The sequence below is a fragment of the Pipistrellus kuhlii genome, unplaced genomic scaffold, assembly GCF_014108245.1.
Source record: "Pipistrellus kuhlii isolate mPipKuh1 unplaced genomic scaffold, mPipKuh1.p scaffold_m20_p_9, whole genome shotgun sequence".
NCBI lineage: Eukaryota > Metazoa > Chordata > Mammalia > Chiroptera > Vespertilionidae > Pipistrellus > Pipistrellus kuhlii.
The window spans coordinates 42602377-42617188 of record NW_023425595.1 but is presented as its reverse complement, the minus strand read 5'-3'; the positions used below and the strand labels follow the sequence as shown (position 1 = coordinate 42617188).

The 14812-nt window shown below is 44.9% G+C and overlaps 1 protein-coding gene across 17 annotated transcripts in view; it reads left to right on the top strand.

Annotated features, from left to right (window-relative positions):
* The window catches only part of SYTL2 (synaptotagmin like 2), a 120021-nt gene that overhangs the window by 60842 nt on the left and 44367 nt on the right, over positions 1-14812 (top strand). For 12 of the 17 annotated variants that reach the window (XM_045578164.1, XM_045578162.1, XM_036426772.2 and 9 more), the window contains exons 3-4: positions 5779-5930; positions 7738-7873. In XM_045578164.1, the coding sequence (XP_045434120.1) occupies positions 5779-5930; positions 7738-7873 (288 nt within the window). The remainder of the gene's footprint in view (positions 1-5778; positions 5931-7737; positions 7874-14812) is intronic. The other 5 variants (XM_045578163.1, XM_036426770.2, XM_045578167.1 and 2 more) reach the window with 1 other exon arrangement.

Sequence of the window (14812 nt, the reverse complement as noted above, 5' to 3'; positions counted from 1 at the left end):
AAACTGAAATCTGCTTGCCATGCCTGAAATAGCCAGTGCTTTGAATAGTTTGAATCCTAGCTCATCGGAGACACTTTGGAGATGATTTAGTCTACATGTTACTTCCCATCCTGACTTCATGGATGAGGAGAATGAGTGCCAGACAGGGAAAATATCCAGTTCCCAAATCATTCAACTGTTAATGGTAGAACACGGACTGGAACCCAAGGGAATCTTCACTGTGGTTCTCTGGGGTGCAGTTGGAAGATGACAGTTCAGGTCACTGTTGCCACCACAGCTGTCTTTCATGCTGCCCCTCTCCCTGTGGCCACACGTGCTGAGCCCAGTTACTAGCACGTGTGACCACGGTGAGGCGCTATGGATAGGAGAGATGCATCTCTACCCAGCTTGTTTCCCTAACGACTGGCTGGAGACACTTCACAAGCCAACGGTGAGGCAGACGTCAGATGGATTCTTTTTCTCTCTTCCCCACCCCTCCCCCACCTTACTTTTTAAGAGGCACCATCATATACACATATGTAATTTTAGTCTTTTATGGTTTGAAAATGACACACTCCAGAGGTGGTGTTTCCTGGGCTTTGCGTCACACGGCCAGCAGGAAATCATTGCCCGTCTACGTCTGTGCACCACCAGCACCATGTCCTCCGCCCCATGCGCACACAACCACATCTATGGCGATGGGCGTTCTCATAGCCGATACCATCTCAACCGCAACCACATCTTATGATTCTCAGCTGCGTCCTTAAGACCTAGTTTCTTTGAAATGAAGGCAGTTGTCATTGCTTCCCAGGACCTCTGGTTGTGTTTTCTGTCAAAGTGAAGAGGAAAGGAGCCAGCATTTGTTAAGGAACTAGATGTACAGAGCTTCCCATGCATTTCCCCCTTTCACCCGAATAACAGTGTAGCTGAACCCGCTCAGCAATGAGGAAGTCAGGTGGGAGAGATGAGTGCCCTGTGAGATTGAAGCCTTGCTATCAAACTGCAAAGCCTGAGCTTCCCCCACGCTATGCTGTGTCTCAGCATATTGTGGGGATCTGCGATGTGTCTGTGACGCAAGGGACATGCGTTACCTCTCACTTGCCATGATAAGGATCCTTTGCAGTGCATCTCATGTTCACGTGTGTTGGTTTTCAGATTCTTGATCAAAGGCTGAATTCCTCTGTAGAAGGAGTGAAGCATGATAGCCATGTTAGAAGCCCAAATCATGTTTGGCTCCCAGAAGCAGGCTGGGGTGGTGGACAGAACATTGGCCAAGAGGCAGGCTGGCCCAGTTCTGTGTGACTTTGAGCAAAGCTCTTAACTTTTGGGGGCCTCAATTGTTTTATCTATAAAGTGGGCCCATTTATAACTAAAGTCCTGCCCAGCTCTCACATTCAAAATAAATATCTAGGAGTACTTTCAAGTCACATATCTGAATGCTGGAAATTGGACCAGTCAGCCTCTCTGGCCAGCCTGCTGATTCTTATTATCCTGTTGACTAGATAATGTCAGTCAAGTCCTGCCTCTGATGCTAGGCCTTTGCCTAATCATGATGAAGAGCTGGAGGCTAGGGTGTGCTTTGTAATTAGAGGAGGAAAAGGGGTAAGGAAGGCTCATGGGACGGTGTTGAGGCCTGGCTGGAGGGCTTTGCGGCTGACATTGCAGTTAGGGCTGTCGATTGATTTTTTTTTTTTAATGCATAATTTCAACTATAGGCCTGGTATATTACAGGGGATTCATGAATGAGTGAATGAACAGACAAACAGATACAGCCTTTAACATACAGAGGAGGCAAGATGTCTGTCTTTGGCAGTTGACTAACATCTTTGTACATCATGGTGAAATGTAAGAATTCAATGAGATGATGCATGTAAAGTGCCAAGCATGAGACCCAGTACAAAACATGCTTCATATGTATTAGCTGAAGGAGTGCGGGGAGGACCAACATTCTGCCTGGAGGAAAGCGGGATGGTGCTCTCTCTGCTCTGAGTGCTTTTCTCCTCCTTCATGTCTGCCCACCAGCCCCTGCCCATTAGCATCTTTTCTATCTGCAGCACCTCACTAAGCACAACATGCATGTGGGGAGAGGACCGTAACATATAAAAAGTGAGTCCAGGAAACTTACCCCTTTTCCACTTCAACTAAATGGTATAACAATTAGAGAATCAAATGCTAATTTGGTTGGTTAGACTTCAGGAAAAATGAGACATCAGCGTGGGCAGGTAAAGAAGATTTTAACAGCACCACCGAGGTGTAGTGGGTGTTTGATTTTTTTTAAATCTACATCTTTATAAAACTTGGGCTTTGATGTCACACATATGAATTCATCTATAAAATATTTCAAATGACTGAGATAGAAAAAGAAATTGATTAAATCTAGCAGTTTATCATGTTAACATATATCATGTTAATACATAAATAGCACTTATTGAATTTGATAGAATTTCTTACTCTTTTTTTCAGAGTTGGGGGAGGGGTAGAAAGGGTGAGGGAGAGAAACATTGATTTGTTGTTTCACTTATTTAAGCATTCATTGGTTGATTCTTTTTAAAAATATATATATATTATTGATTTTTACAGAGAGGAATAGAGAGTTAGAAACATCGATGAGAAAGAATCATTGATCAGGTGCCTCTTGCACACCCCCTACCAGGATGTGCCCGCAACCAAGGTACATGCCCTTGACCAGAATCGAACCTGGGACCTTTTAGTCTGTAGGCTGACGCTCTATCCACTGAGCCAAATCGGTTTCAGCTCATTGGTTGATTTTTGTATGTGCCTTGACTGGGGACTGAACCCACAACATTGGTGTATTGGGATGATACTCTTACCAACTGAGCTACCCAGCCAATGCATCAAGAATTTGCTGATCTTTTGCCACTTTAAAAGAAATGAGCCATGCTCTGGCCAGAGTGGCTCAGTTGGCTGGGCATTGTCCTATATACCAAGGGGTTGTTTGTTCAATTCCCAGGCAGGGCACATGCCCAGGAGGCAGCCAATTGATGTTTTACATTGATCTTTCTTTCTCTTTCTCCCTGTAAAAAGCAATAAAAATTAAAAAATTAAAAAATAAAACCAACAACAAAAGAAATGAGCCAAAAACCCAACCTTAATTCCTTACTCTAGTGGCTACCAGCTTTTCTAGGGCCACGTGTTTCAGTGAGCCTGATTCCCCTTGTGGCCTAAAAGCTTAGCATGAAAGAGGCTTATAGATAGTCATTTAGGTGGGAGAGATCAAGAATTATACAAACAACCCTACAAAATGCATTTCAGTTGAACAAGAAAAATAGGTGAATAAGTCTCATGAGAAATTGAGCTATTATATGAGGGCTTGTGGTCTTTTTCAAAAAGATGATGACTGATGCGTTTTCCTAGTTGGCTGAGAAGTGAGCTCTCCTGCCTCCTCAGCAGAAGGCACCGCCCCTGTGATGGAGTCTGGTTCACTCACCTCCCGAAGTGGCAGGATCTCTCCTATCTCTTGCCTGACTCAGACTGAGGTGGCTGCTGAGCATTTATTTATTCATTAGTTCATTCACTCAACAAACAGTCTTGGGCTGTCAGCTCTGTGCCAGACTCTGTGCTAGGTGCTGGCATTGCAAAGATGATTAGAATGTGAACCTCACCTTCTAGGAGTTTGCAGAGTTGACAGATTAGCGGATGAGGCAGGTGTGCAAATAGATCATTGGAACCCAGTGGGGTGAGTTCTGTCCTGGAGGTGTGGTGGGAGTGAGGAGAATGCCCTTGGGAATCGAGGAAGGCTTTGCGGCAAGGTAGTGTGGGAGCTGCATGGAGAAGCGAAGGAAAGACATCCACAGAGAATTCACACTTAATGACTCTTACCAAGATCCAGGCACTGTCCGGTAAACACCCAATTTACTCATCCCTGAAGCCCTGCAGAAAAGATCTTATTTGCCCCTAACTTTACAAAACCAGGAGATGACACTTAGAGGGTTTAGTAACCTGTCCGAAGTCTCATGCAGAAAGAATCAGAGCTGGGATTTGAACCCAATTTGGGGGAGACTCCAAAACCCATAGTCCTTCTGCCACACCTTCCTGCTTCTGATGTTTACAGGGGTCATGAAAGAGCAGATTGGGGAACAGTAAGAAACCCAGTGTGCTGGCAAGGGGGAGCATGGGGATAAATGCTGGAAAATGAATCCCAAAAGGTAGCCTGAAGCCACATGGTCAGGGAGGGAGGCCTCATATGCTATACCTTCACTGGATAAGTACCCACTGCTTTTTAGACACCAAGCAACAATGTTCAGGCCCTGTTCCTGGGGACTCACTCTCTACTAGGGAAAGTTGGAAGGACGTCTCTCTTCAGGACTTGAATTCAAAGTTGGTCTTTTAGGGAGGAGGGGCAAAAAAAACTCCATCAGCAGCCCAGGGGTGTAGTTTGCTCTGCTGAAAACCTAGGCAATGGGAAACTATTAGAAACATTTAATAAAAACCATCACCTCTCTGGTGATGCAGAACCACAAAATGAAGACACTGTCCCTTGTAGGATTTGGGGACAGGCTGTCATGACAGTGTGTGTCCAAAGGTTCTGCCTGGGCCTCTTTGGGCTGGGCTCACTTCTTCCTAAGGAATTGGGAGAGGGGCAGAAGTCCCCGCAGAGAGTTGGACTCTGGGTGGGAAGGCAGTCTCCAAGCACACTTGGGAGAGAGGAAAGGGCCTTGCTAGCTAGATCCAGGGCAACTGACCCTCCTGTTTCTCCCACGCCCAGGGATGCCTATGGGCAGCCCTCATGCACAGCCCTGACACCCGGGTGTGTGGCCACTGTACACACTCTCTGGCTAAGACTTATATTTGCTGCTTGAGGAAGTGTGCATATTACCTCGGATAATAAGCATAAAACCTTCTTGGATTTATGTAGCATCTTATCTTCCTAGAGTTCAAAGTCTCCTTAAGGCTTTTATTCCACTTGATTCTAAGTGCATCCCTATGAATAAGAAAATTTAGATTTTATTGAGGTGGCTAGAAAGAAGCAGAACCTAATTTTTCCAGCCAGTGTAAATTAGGGACATTTCAGGAGGGCAGTACTTAGTTTGTTCTTTAGGTTTTAGCTTTTCAGTAAGCGTGAATGATGGTGGAACCTTCAAAGCAGTATTTGCATAAAAGGAATTTGCCTGTGCCTCCTCCTCCCCCCCTCTCCACTCCAGGCCCATAAATTTGATCTTTCTTGATTTTCCATTCAGCCTTTTCAGCATTCATTTCCCTAACCGGAGACATCATACGCTGTCCCCCTCAAGCTTTCAGGAAAATCTCTGATAAACTCATTTCACTGAAATGGAAAGAACTAATAAGCCGACAGATACCCCACCAGTTAGTCATTGAGTGTTTATTAGGTGCCAGGCATGTGCAGAAGGTGGCTGATATGCATAAACTAATTTAATCTTCATAGCAACCCCCTGAGGTGGTTTACTATTATTAACCCCTTTAGACAGATAAGGATACCAAGGCTTAGGGAAGCTTAATATATCATCTCCCCCCACCCCCACCTGGGTTGTTTGCATTTGAACAGTGGACACAGAAGACTGTGGTCAAAAACGTGGATCGGCCCTTGAGAAATTTCAGGCATCCTCTGGGGATCATGGATTAAATCTTTGAATCTTTAAAAAATGTTGGCCCTGGCTTCCCTGACTTCTCAAGTTAACGGGGAACATGCATTTGTTAGTCATCCAGGAGATCTGTGGAATCTTCTAAGACATCGAGAGCTCATTTTGACTGCACGTTTGCAAACTGCTTCACGCAGGGTCTGTGGGTTCCCAGCAAAGTAAAGCTCTTCTCCTTTTGCAGACATTTGCCTGAAAAAGTTAAGGATGACCAGCAGCTGAAGAATATGAGTGGCCAGTGGTTTTATGAAGCCAAGGCCAAGAGGCACAGAGACAAAATCCATGGCACAGATATCATCAGAGCATCCATGAGGAAGAAAAGGCTCCAGGTCGCAGGTGAGCTGACGTGGCTAGTACACAGAGAGCCAGCGTTTGTCTGGGAAGGAGGAGGTGGGAGATGGAAAGTGCCAGAATCGTTACTAAAATCCGCTGAGGAACATCATGTAATTGTGCACTTTTCATAATGTGTAGCCCTCGAGCTCAAACTGTTCTTGCCCCGCATTTGGATGGGTGAGGGTGGGGCTAAGTGACTCAGGGTGCTGTCAAAGGAAAAAGGGAGTTCTTCAGATGCCATGTGAGGAGGAGTAGCATAGACAACTGAGATTTATAAGTATCTTCTCCTCCTCCTCCTCCTCCTTTTCTTCTTTCTCCTCCTCCTCCTCCCCTTTCTCCTCCTCCTCTTCCTCCTCCTCCTCTTCCTCCTTTGAAGATTCAGAACCTGAATACCATGGGAGCCTAGACAGTAAGAGATTAGCCTCCCTGTTCAATGACCTTGACCTCTGATACTTCTTCAATCAACCAAATGCATTACTTAAGGGACTCTGAAAACAGTATTTTGAGAGCTTCTTTAGCAACCTTTTGAGTTCATTAAATATTTCCCTGGTGCCTACGCTCTAACTCTGGGCTGGTGAATGTAAATCTTTATCCCTGAGAACAGCCCCTGCCTACATCTAGCCTAGCCTGTACTCAATAAGGAAAGAAACTATCACCGTTTGAGCATCTAATACGTGATGCTCTTTTTTTCTAATTGTAGCAGCAATCTTGTAAGGTAGGTATTATCATCCCCATTCTATAGAGGGGTATGAAAAGTTTTATATGCCCAAGGGCAGATAGCTGGCAAATGGTAGAGCTGGGCTCTCTGTCCATCTGAAAGAAAGCCACACTCCTTGCAGGTAAGGCTGCCTGCTTAGTATATGCCAGGTATTGCTCACAGGCCTTTTGGTTTTCAAAACGATCCGGACCTTCATAAATCCTGAGGAGTACAGGTTGTCCTGTTGACTCCATTTTGCAGTTGAAAATAAACTAGATTTTTAATATAAAGAGACCCAGGAATGTGAGTACATTTGGAAATTGGGAGCCTTTATATTACTTCATCTTCTTAACACCGATGAAACTATTACTGGCACTTACTGGTTATGTGGCCTTAGGTTAGTTTCTTGAACTCTGATCCTCAGTTTCCAAATCTGTGAACTTGGAAAGTCACTCCCTCCTCATAGGATAACACATGCAAAGAACTTCATCACTCTGGTGGTGCTAATTAGCTGAGAGGTGGAGGTCAAGAGCCCTCAGTGTCAGAGGTAAAAGGTTATTCCTGAAAAGGGTGCACAGAGGTTGTGTGGGGTGCAGGCTTCTGAGCTGGGTGTTAAGGAATATGTGGAATTTGGGTGTGTAGAGACCGGGGGCGGGGAGGGGGAGGGCAATCTAGACTAAAATTCTAGACTAAAAGCGATCATTCCCCTTTGTACCCCAGAGCCATGCCTCGAGTCAAGCACACCATTAATTCAGTAAGTGCTTGTAATGATGGTGAGTCTGTTCCCACGAGGACTCCCTGTCCTCGGCGTCCCGTGGCCATGCACATTCAGTCTTGGCCCCAATTCAGGTCAGATTCACCCAGAGGCAGTCAGAATTTTGTCTCTGGAGTTATCTACACATTGCACGTAGGAGGCTCTGCTGGGAGGAGGGGGAGCTAACACCAGAGGAATCTACTGACTGCTCCCGCAGATGTAATTCTGATCCCGACACATTAGCACTCAGGGAAGGCCTGAAGTTCAGGTTCCAGCCTTCTGTGATCAGTGCCCGTATGAGAGTTGTAGGTCACGGAGGTGAGAGATAACCTTCCTGTCTTTATTGTTTCCTGTTTCAGCTGAGCAGAGTAAGGACAGAGAAAACAGGGCAAAGGAGAGCTGGGTGAATAATGTCAACAAAGATGCTTTCCTTCCCCCAGAGCTAGCCGGTGTTGTGGAAGAGGCAGAAGAAGATGTAGGACCGGCAAGCCCAAGGTAAGATGGAGATCACGGGAAGCTGCTGGGTGTGGGATGCATGGCTTGGTGTGCTGTTCAGGCAAAATAGTGGGCTATTCATGCAAGTGCTAGACTGGCCTCATAGGCACGGGCAAGAGACATATCTGGTAAATTCTGGGCCCCAATGTAAACAAGCCTGAGTATTGATGTTTCCCAGTTTCCAGAATGTCTAACAAATCTGAGTATTAAATAAAATTGAAATATCAAGTGGTAATTCCTTTCAGCACCAACAATAGCTGTTTTCTATTTTTACTATGTAAGGATTTTTCCTCAGAGTGGAATGAAGAGCTTTTCTAAAAGGAATATAGAGAAATGGGTCACTTCAGGAAAAAGATGAATTATGATCAAATTATAGTAGCTGGGTACACTGGAGAAGCGCAAGCATGGGAATCAGGCAGATATGAATGCAAATCCTGAACATGGCAGTTATTAGCCATTTGACTCTGGGCAGGTAATTTAACCTCTCTGAGTCTCTTTTCTCAACTACAGAGAGGAATGGTAACATAGAGCAGGAAACGCTATGGTGAGAATTAGGGATAATGTGTGTGGCAGGCACTCTTGGTAGATGCTCAGCAAATGCCTCTTAAGGATGTAGATTGTCCTGATGTTTCAGTCTTGATTTTTTATGTTTTCCATACATGTTGTCATCTGACCAATAAAAATGTACAATTGTATATCCTTCCTGTGAAGTTGCTGGTTGGCTGTGGGGCTACATTGCCGCAAACCTTTTGAGCCATGATTATTAAAAATCCTTAAATACCGCCGAAACTGGTTTGGCTCAGTGGATAGAGAGTCAGCCTGCACACTGAAAGGTCTCAGGCTTGATTCCGGTCAAGGGCATGTACCTTGGTTGTGGGCACATCCCCAATAGGGGGTGTGCAAGAGGCAGCTAATCAATGTTTCTAACTCTCTATCCGTCTCCCTTCCTCTCTGTAAGAAGTCAATAAAATATATTTTTAAAAATCCTTAAATACCTAAAAGCTAATCATGTTATTATAGCATAGATGAGGGACGGCCATTATTGATGTTTGTCCCTTGGAGGGAGTGTTGTTAACCCTTGGTGGGAGGGATAGCACTTCCATTTTATCTTTAGCTCCTCAGTGGAAGCAGTTCTCCTCAGAGTCTCCAACTGGGATAAAGTCAATGAATTCACTGGTGGGGCTCACTGAGTCAGGGACCAAGGCTGAGGCACCTGGGAAATGGGGATGTTCCCAACATCGTTTATAGGTGAGGGAAGGAGGTCTACAATATGGGCACCTGAAGGCTTTTCAGAGTCCTGAATCAGGTCATGTCACATGGGTAACAGAACACTGATCTCATCATGGTATTCGCTGTCTATCCAGTTCCCTGTTGGAAAGGGCTCACTTTGTTTTCCAGGGGTGGGGGCCGCACTGTTTCTCCTCGGGGATGATTTGAAATGTTTCATGATGTCTGCAGAGTTCATATTGGCTAGAGGTAGAAACACCGTAACAGTAGCCACTTATTGATTCTATGACCTTGCACTGGAAGTGACTTACTTCCTGGGTCTTTGTTTTCTCAGCTGTAAAATGGGAATAATGATAATTTGCTATCAAGATAATTGAGAATTTAATTAGCAAGTAAATGTACAGTAGAATTCCTAACCCACAGGACATAGTAGATGCTCAAGGAATGGAAGCGTGGGCTCTCACTTACACACACAGGTACTTCTGGAAGCTCAGGAAAGGCTGTGAAGAATACCATACTCCTTTCCTTTTGGTGATGCCCCATTTACCAACCACCTGCAACCCCCTCCCCCAATGAGGCTAGGCCTGCCTTCCTTCCTTAGGGAGAGATGAGACCTTAAAGGAAGGAAACTCTGGGAATGAGAACACAGCCATGTAGATAAACCACAGGAAGCTGAGAGCAGCTCCTAACAGCCAGGTTTGATGGGGGTGAGGGCACCACAGCGCTGACTACGGGAAGGGGTACAAGAAGTTTCTCACAGAAGGAGAAACTTCTGGAGTTTCAGAGACAAACTTAGTTCATTGCAGTTTTATGTGGGTCAGACTTCCTGTCCTTCTCCCAGGAACTCATTTCAGCTCAGAGGGCCTGGGGGACTGAGGTACCACTGCCTGATCGCCCAACTCGTTTTCCTTATGGCCCCACGTGGGCTGGTGAATATTACCCGCCTCTTCCTCAATCTGAGGCCATTGCGTTTCCAAGCCTGTGTCTCCATTGTTTGCCGCATTCCTTGTGTGACCTTCCTGTCTTGTGAGTCTTTTGGATCTCATCTGTAAATCAGAACAGAGCTGCCTCACCAGGACCTTGTGACGTTAAATGCAGTGAGGTGGGGGAACCCTGTCAAGAAAGAAAATTGGCAACTTCCAAGTGGCCTGATAATTATGTTATTATAGCATAGGTGAAGGGGTAGTTGGGAAAGTGAGAATAAGAGTGTTAGATGAGCCCAGCTGGCATGGTGCAGTGGTTGAGCGTTGACCTATGAACCAGGAGGTCATGGTTAGATTCCTGATCAGGGCATATGCCCTGGTTGAGGGTACGATCCCCAGTGTGTGGCGTGCAGGAGGCTGCCGATCAATGACTCTCTCATCATTGATGTTTGTATTTCTCTCTCTCTCTTCCTCTTTAATATATATATATATATATATATGTGTGTGTGTGTGTATATGTATATATATATGTATATATGTATATGTATATATGTATATAGATAGATATAGATATAGATATAGATATAGAGATAGAGATAGAGATAGAGATAGAGATAGAGATAGAGATAGATATATAGATATATAGATATATAGATATTTTTAATTTTTTTTTTAATAATGTTAGATGAGGCTGGCATGCCTTGCTCATTGCATGGTGGGGGTGGTGATCACCCAGAACTGTAGCCTGAGCAGTTGTTTACTTCCTCCTTTCCTTGTCAGAAACCACGGCTTTACTCAGTCTCAGGTTCCTGCAGCATTTCTCACCTATCCTTTAACCTTTGGGAACTGGGTGTGTTAAGTGTATTTTGGGGCCCACACTTTTAGACTAAGTGAATTTCAAATAGAATGACTCAATGCCTGTAAATATTTTCTTAGCCAGGAGCCAGGGAGCGTGAAGCAGCAGTGACTGGTGCTGTAGTTTCTGAAGGAGGCTTTCTAATGGTCTCGGGGGATGAGTTTCTTCTTTCTGTTGTGGGTGCTGCTCTGAGGGGGTTTGGCCTGTGGGGAATGAAAGCACTGTGGGTACCGAGCATGTGCTCAACCCCTGGAAGCACCTGTGCTCACTTGGAACTCATCTTTGTTTGCACCTGCCACGCAGGAAGCAGACAGGTCTGGTGAACAGGGAGCAGAGAACGAGATTTCATTTCGTGTGGCAAAGGGAGAACTCCCAAATGCTCACGGTTCTGGTTCTGGTCAACGCCCTTGGCTAGACTGTGGGTGGTGTTGGCACAAACTGTGGTAAAGAGCTAGTGTTTTTTGTTGTTGTTGTTCATTTTTAAAAATTATATGTCTAATTATCACAGCATGCTTTCAGTTTTGTACTTATCTCATTGTGAACCAGTAAAGACAGTTCATGACTGGCACTGGTCCATGATGGCACATCAAGTCCCGTCCACCCAAGAAAAAAACGATTGTAGAATAGGTGCATGATAATCTGCAGCGCTGAGCCGGGTGGGCAGGACAGAATGACAGTGTGAGGTGCTCTTCCCCTGTGGTCAGGACCCTGCCCAAAAACCAGGTGTAATGTGTCCCCACTATGGAGGTAGCCTGTTCTGGGATGAGAAGCCCCTCCTTTGTTACTCCTGATGCAAGCTTCCCAGTTCTTTTCTTCCTCTGGTTCCTCCTCCCACCTCCTTTCCATCTCACACTCCTTTCTCCCTTAAAGCCATCTAACATGCATTCCACACGAAGTATTTGACTTTTCAAAGCCTGTGTGGATGGGAGTTTTGAGCTTCTTTTGTGATGGCCCATCTGTGGACAATGCATTTGATCTTTTGTCCTTGGATGGATTGCAATCCAGTTATGTGACTGTTTCATTTCTTGGAGGCCTGCCCCACCAAGTCATTTACATTGAACTCCTAAAAGAATCTTTCTTCATCTGCCAGGCTCTTGGATTCACCCAGATCAGTTGTGATGGGAATAGTTTCACTGTCAGAGTGCCTTGTGCTTGGATGAGAATACCTGTGTAGATAAAGCAGTACAAAGAGTAGTAACACCAAAGAAGTAAAATTTTACTTAAAAAAAAAAAAAAGACTGTCTTAAAGACTGTCTAAAAAGGCTTGGCATAGCATATTTCCCCGTTTTGTTCCCTCGAGTTACCTCTGAGCCGTTTCTTCATGTGTTGATTCATGTGTTAAAGCTTGATCGTGTGTAGCTTGTGCTGGCACAATGCTCAGCGCTGGGATGAGATGCAATGTTAGCTTCCAAGAAGCTCACGGTCCAAAGGGAGTGGTCAGAAACACACACACACACACACACACACACACACACACACGTGGAAGAAAATGACTTTCAGGACTGCTTCTGATTCTAGTCTCCTGTTAATATTTAAGCTGGAAAATACCTCACCAGAAGCTGTGTGATATATGCTGCTATGTTTCCTTGTTTTAGAGAGAAAGGTTGGTTAAGGTTCAAAAGCTTTTTAAAGTTTGGAAGTTGGAGCACTTGCTGGCTGGACACAGGAGCCAATGGGGTGGCCAGGTGCCTGTGCGGGGTGAGTTAAGACTTCTGTAAAGCCCTCCCTCTTCCCCACGAGTCCCTGCCGCAGCTCCTGACACTATTATTTTTTTTCAATTAAGTCTTCAAGACCTGCGTTAAAATGTAGACACTTTTAGGTGTGGAATCCTAGTGCCAAGTTCCTAGCCTAATGGTTTAATAATCCGCTTAACAGAGTAAACAGTTTTGTGTAAGTGTTCCTTCTAGTGCTGCAGGGAGTTTTTCAAGGGTGCCTGAGGGAAGACATTTTAGAGCATAGGGCGTAGAATCTGGCATGCTTCACAGCTTAAAAAGCTCATCTTGTGGAATGTATTGAATATCTTTTTATGTGCCAGGCACAGCCTGCGCCCTTAGAGAGGGATTCTAAGACCCCAAAGACATAGTATCTGGCTATAAAGAGACTATATTATCTTATGAAAAATAAATGCATCTGTATTAGCGTATCTGTTCACATGATAACAAATCGTGCCAGGCAGGGAGCAAATTCCTAATCCAAAACACTGTAAGATTTGAGATGAGGAGACCCGTCTCCAGCTGGGCTGATACTGGAGCAGTGTCACAGAGGAGGTGAGATTTGGAGTGGGCTTGGAGATGAAAGCAAGGATTTGGGCAAAGAGAACAGAGCATGCACTTGAGGGAGGAGCTGAGGGACAGGTTGGGTGGAGACAGTAGAGGTAGGTGAGGTTTGCAGACAGTGGGTGTATAGACCACTTTGTTTGGCAGGAAGGGTCAACAGAGCGAAGAGCTGAGAAGTTATATTAGGGAAGGTGGTGGAACATCTCCATGTCCTTTTTGGGAGTTCAGACTTGGTTCCACAGGCCTTGAGGATCCAGGAAAAGGTGATGAGCAGAAGAGAGCCAGGGTCACCATCGTGCTTTAGACAATTGCAGCTTAGTGGTGGAATGCTGAATGGCTCAGGAGAGTGGAACTCTGGCGTCAGAGGTCAGATGTGAGAAAGATATACTTGACAGAAATAATGGAGGTGGCAGGAAGTGACAGACGTAAGAGTCATTAGGAAGAAAGAATCACCCAGACATAACTCCAATCCTCTGGCCATATGCCACCACTTTGCTAAGGCAAGCAATAGGAGGTATAGCCTAGTCATTAGGATGATTGTCTTTGGAGTCAGGGCCAGACACACTTGGTTCAAATCCCCAACTCTTTCACAACTAATTTTGTGACATTGAGCAAGTTACTTAACCTCTCCAAGCCTAAATTTTTTTCACAAGTAGAATGAGGTGAGGGATATAGACCTCATAGGGATGTTGCAAAGATCAATTGATAGAAAGAGGATTACTGTCGTGATGGTTGCCCAATAGAAGACATGCAAATATACCATTGCTGTATTCCTTGAGAGAAGAAAAGCCAGAGCTTAATCTAGGAAATAGCTATATTTTAAGAGATAGAACTTGAGGATTACACACCTCAATTTTTTAAAATTAAGCTAATCAAGTATTCCATACTCATCCCATTCCCCTCCCTTCCCCCATCCCAACTACAAGGTAACCCAGGGAATTCTGTGTGTTTCTGGTATTTCAGTGTCAGGCCCTGTGTTCTGAATGCCTCATTTCTTCCTCTCTTTTGCTTTCTGAATAGCAGGACAAAGACATTTTGTTTAAAACCTAAATAATGGGCCTCATTGTAGTTTGGCAAATAACTTGGATCTCAAGAACAAAACAAAGCACGGTCACCTGTCTGCTGCTGCCTTGCTGCCACTGGTTGGCTCCGTTGGCCTTCATTTGTTCAGTCGTTCACCAGTTGTGTATCAGGCACCATACAAGGCATTGCAGGAATATAAGGGTAGTCAAGATACTCTTGAGGGATCTCCCAGTTTACTATGAGAGAGAAGATATGTATACGCAGAGCGAGGTTGCAGAATAGACATAAAATACATAGCTGGATAGACTTTAGTAAGAGTCTGGTTTTATCTCTGGGAAGGTGGGGACAACATGATGGTCACTCAGGGCTGGGTTTCCAGGGAGCAAAGCAAGGAGAATTAGAGGCTCTTCTTGTCCTTTGTTCTTGGTGAGTGGAAAGGAGGAAGGCAGCCAGAGAAGTTGGGTGTTCCATGGAGACCCTGACCATCAGCACCTGGCTCGGTTTGTCTGATTATTATGTGACTGCTTTATGTACTAAGGGACATGATACAAAACCCTCTGAGAAACTGAGCATAGGTCTCTCATAACACCAACTTCTTATAGTGACACCCAAGAGAAATTACTTCTAGTCCTGA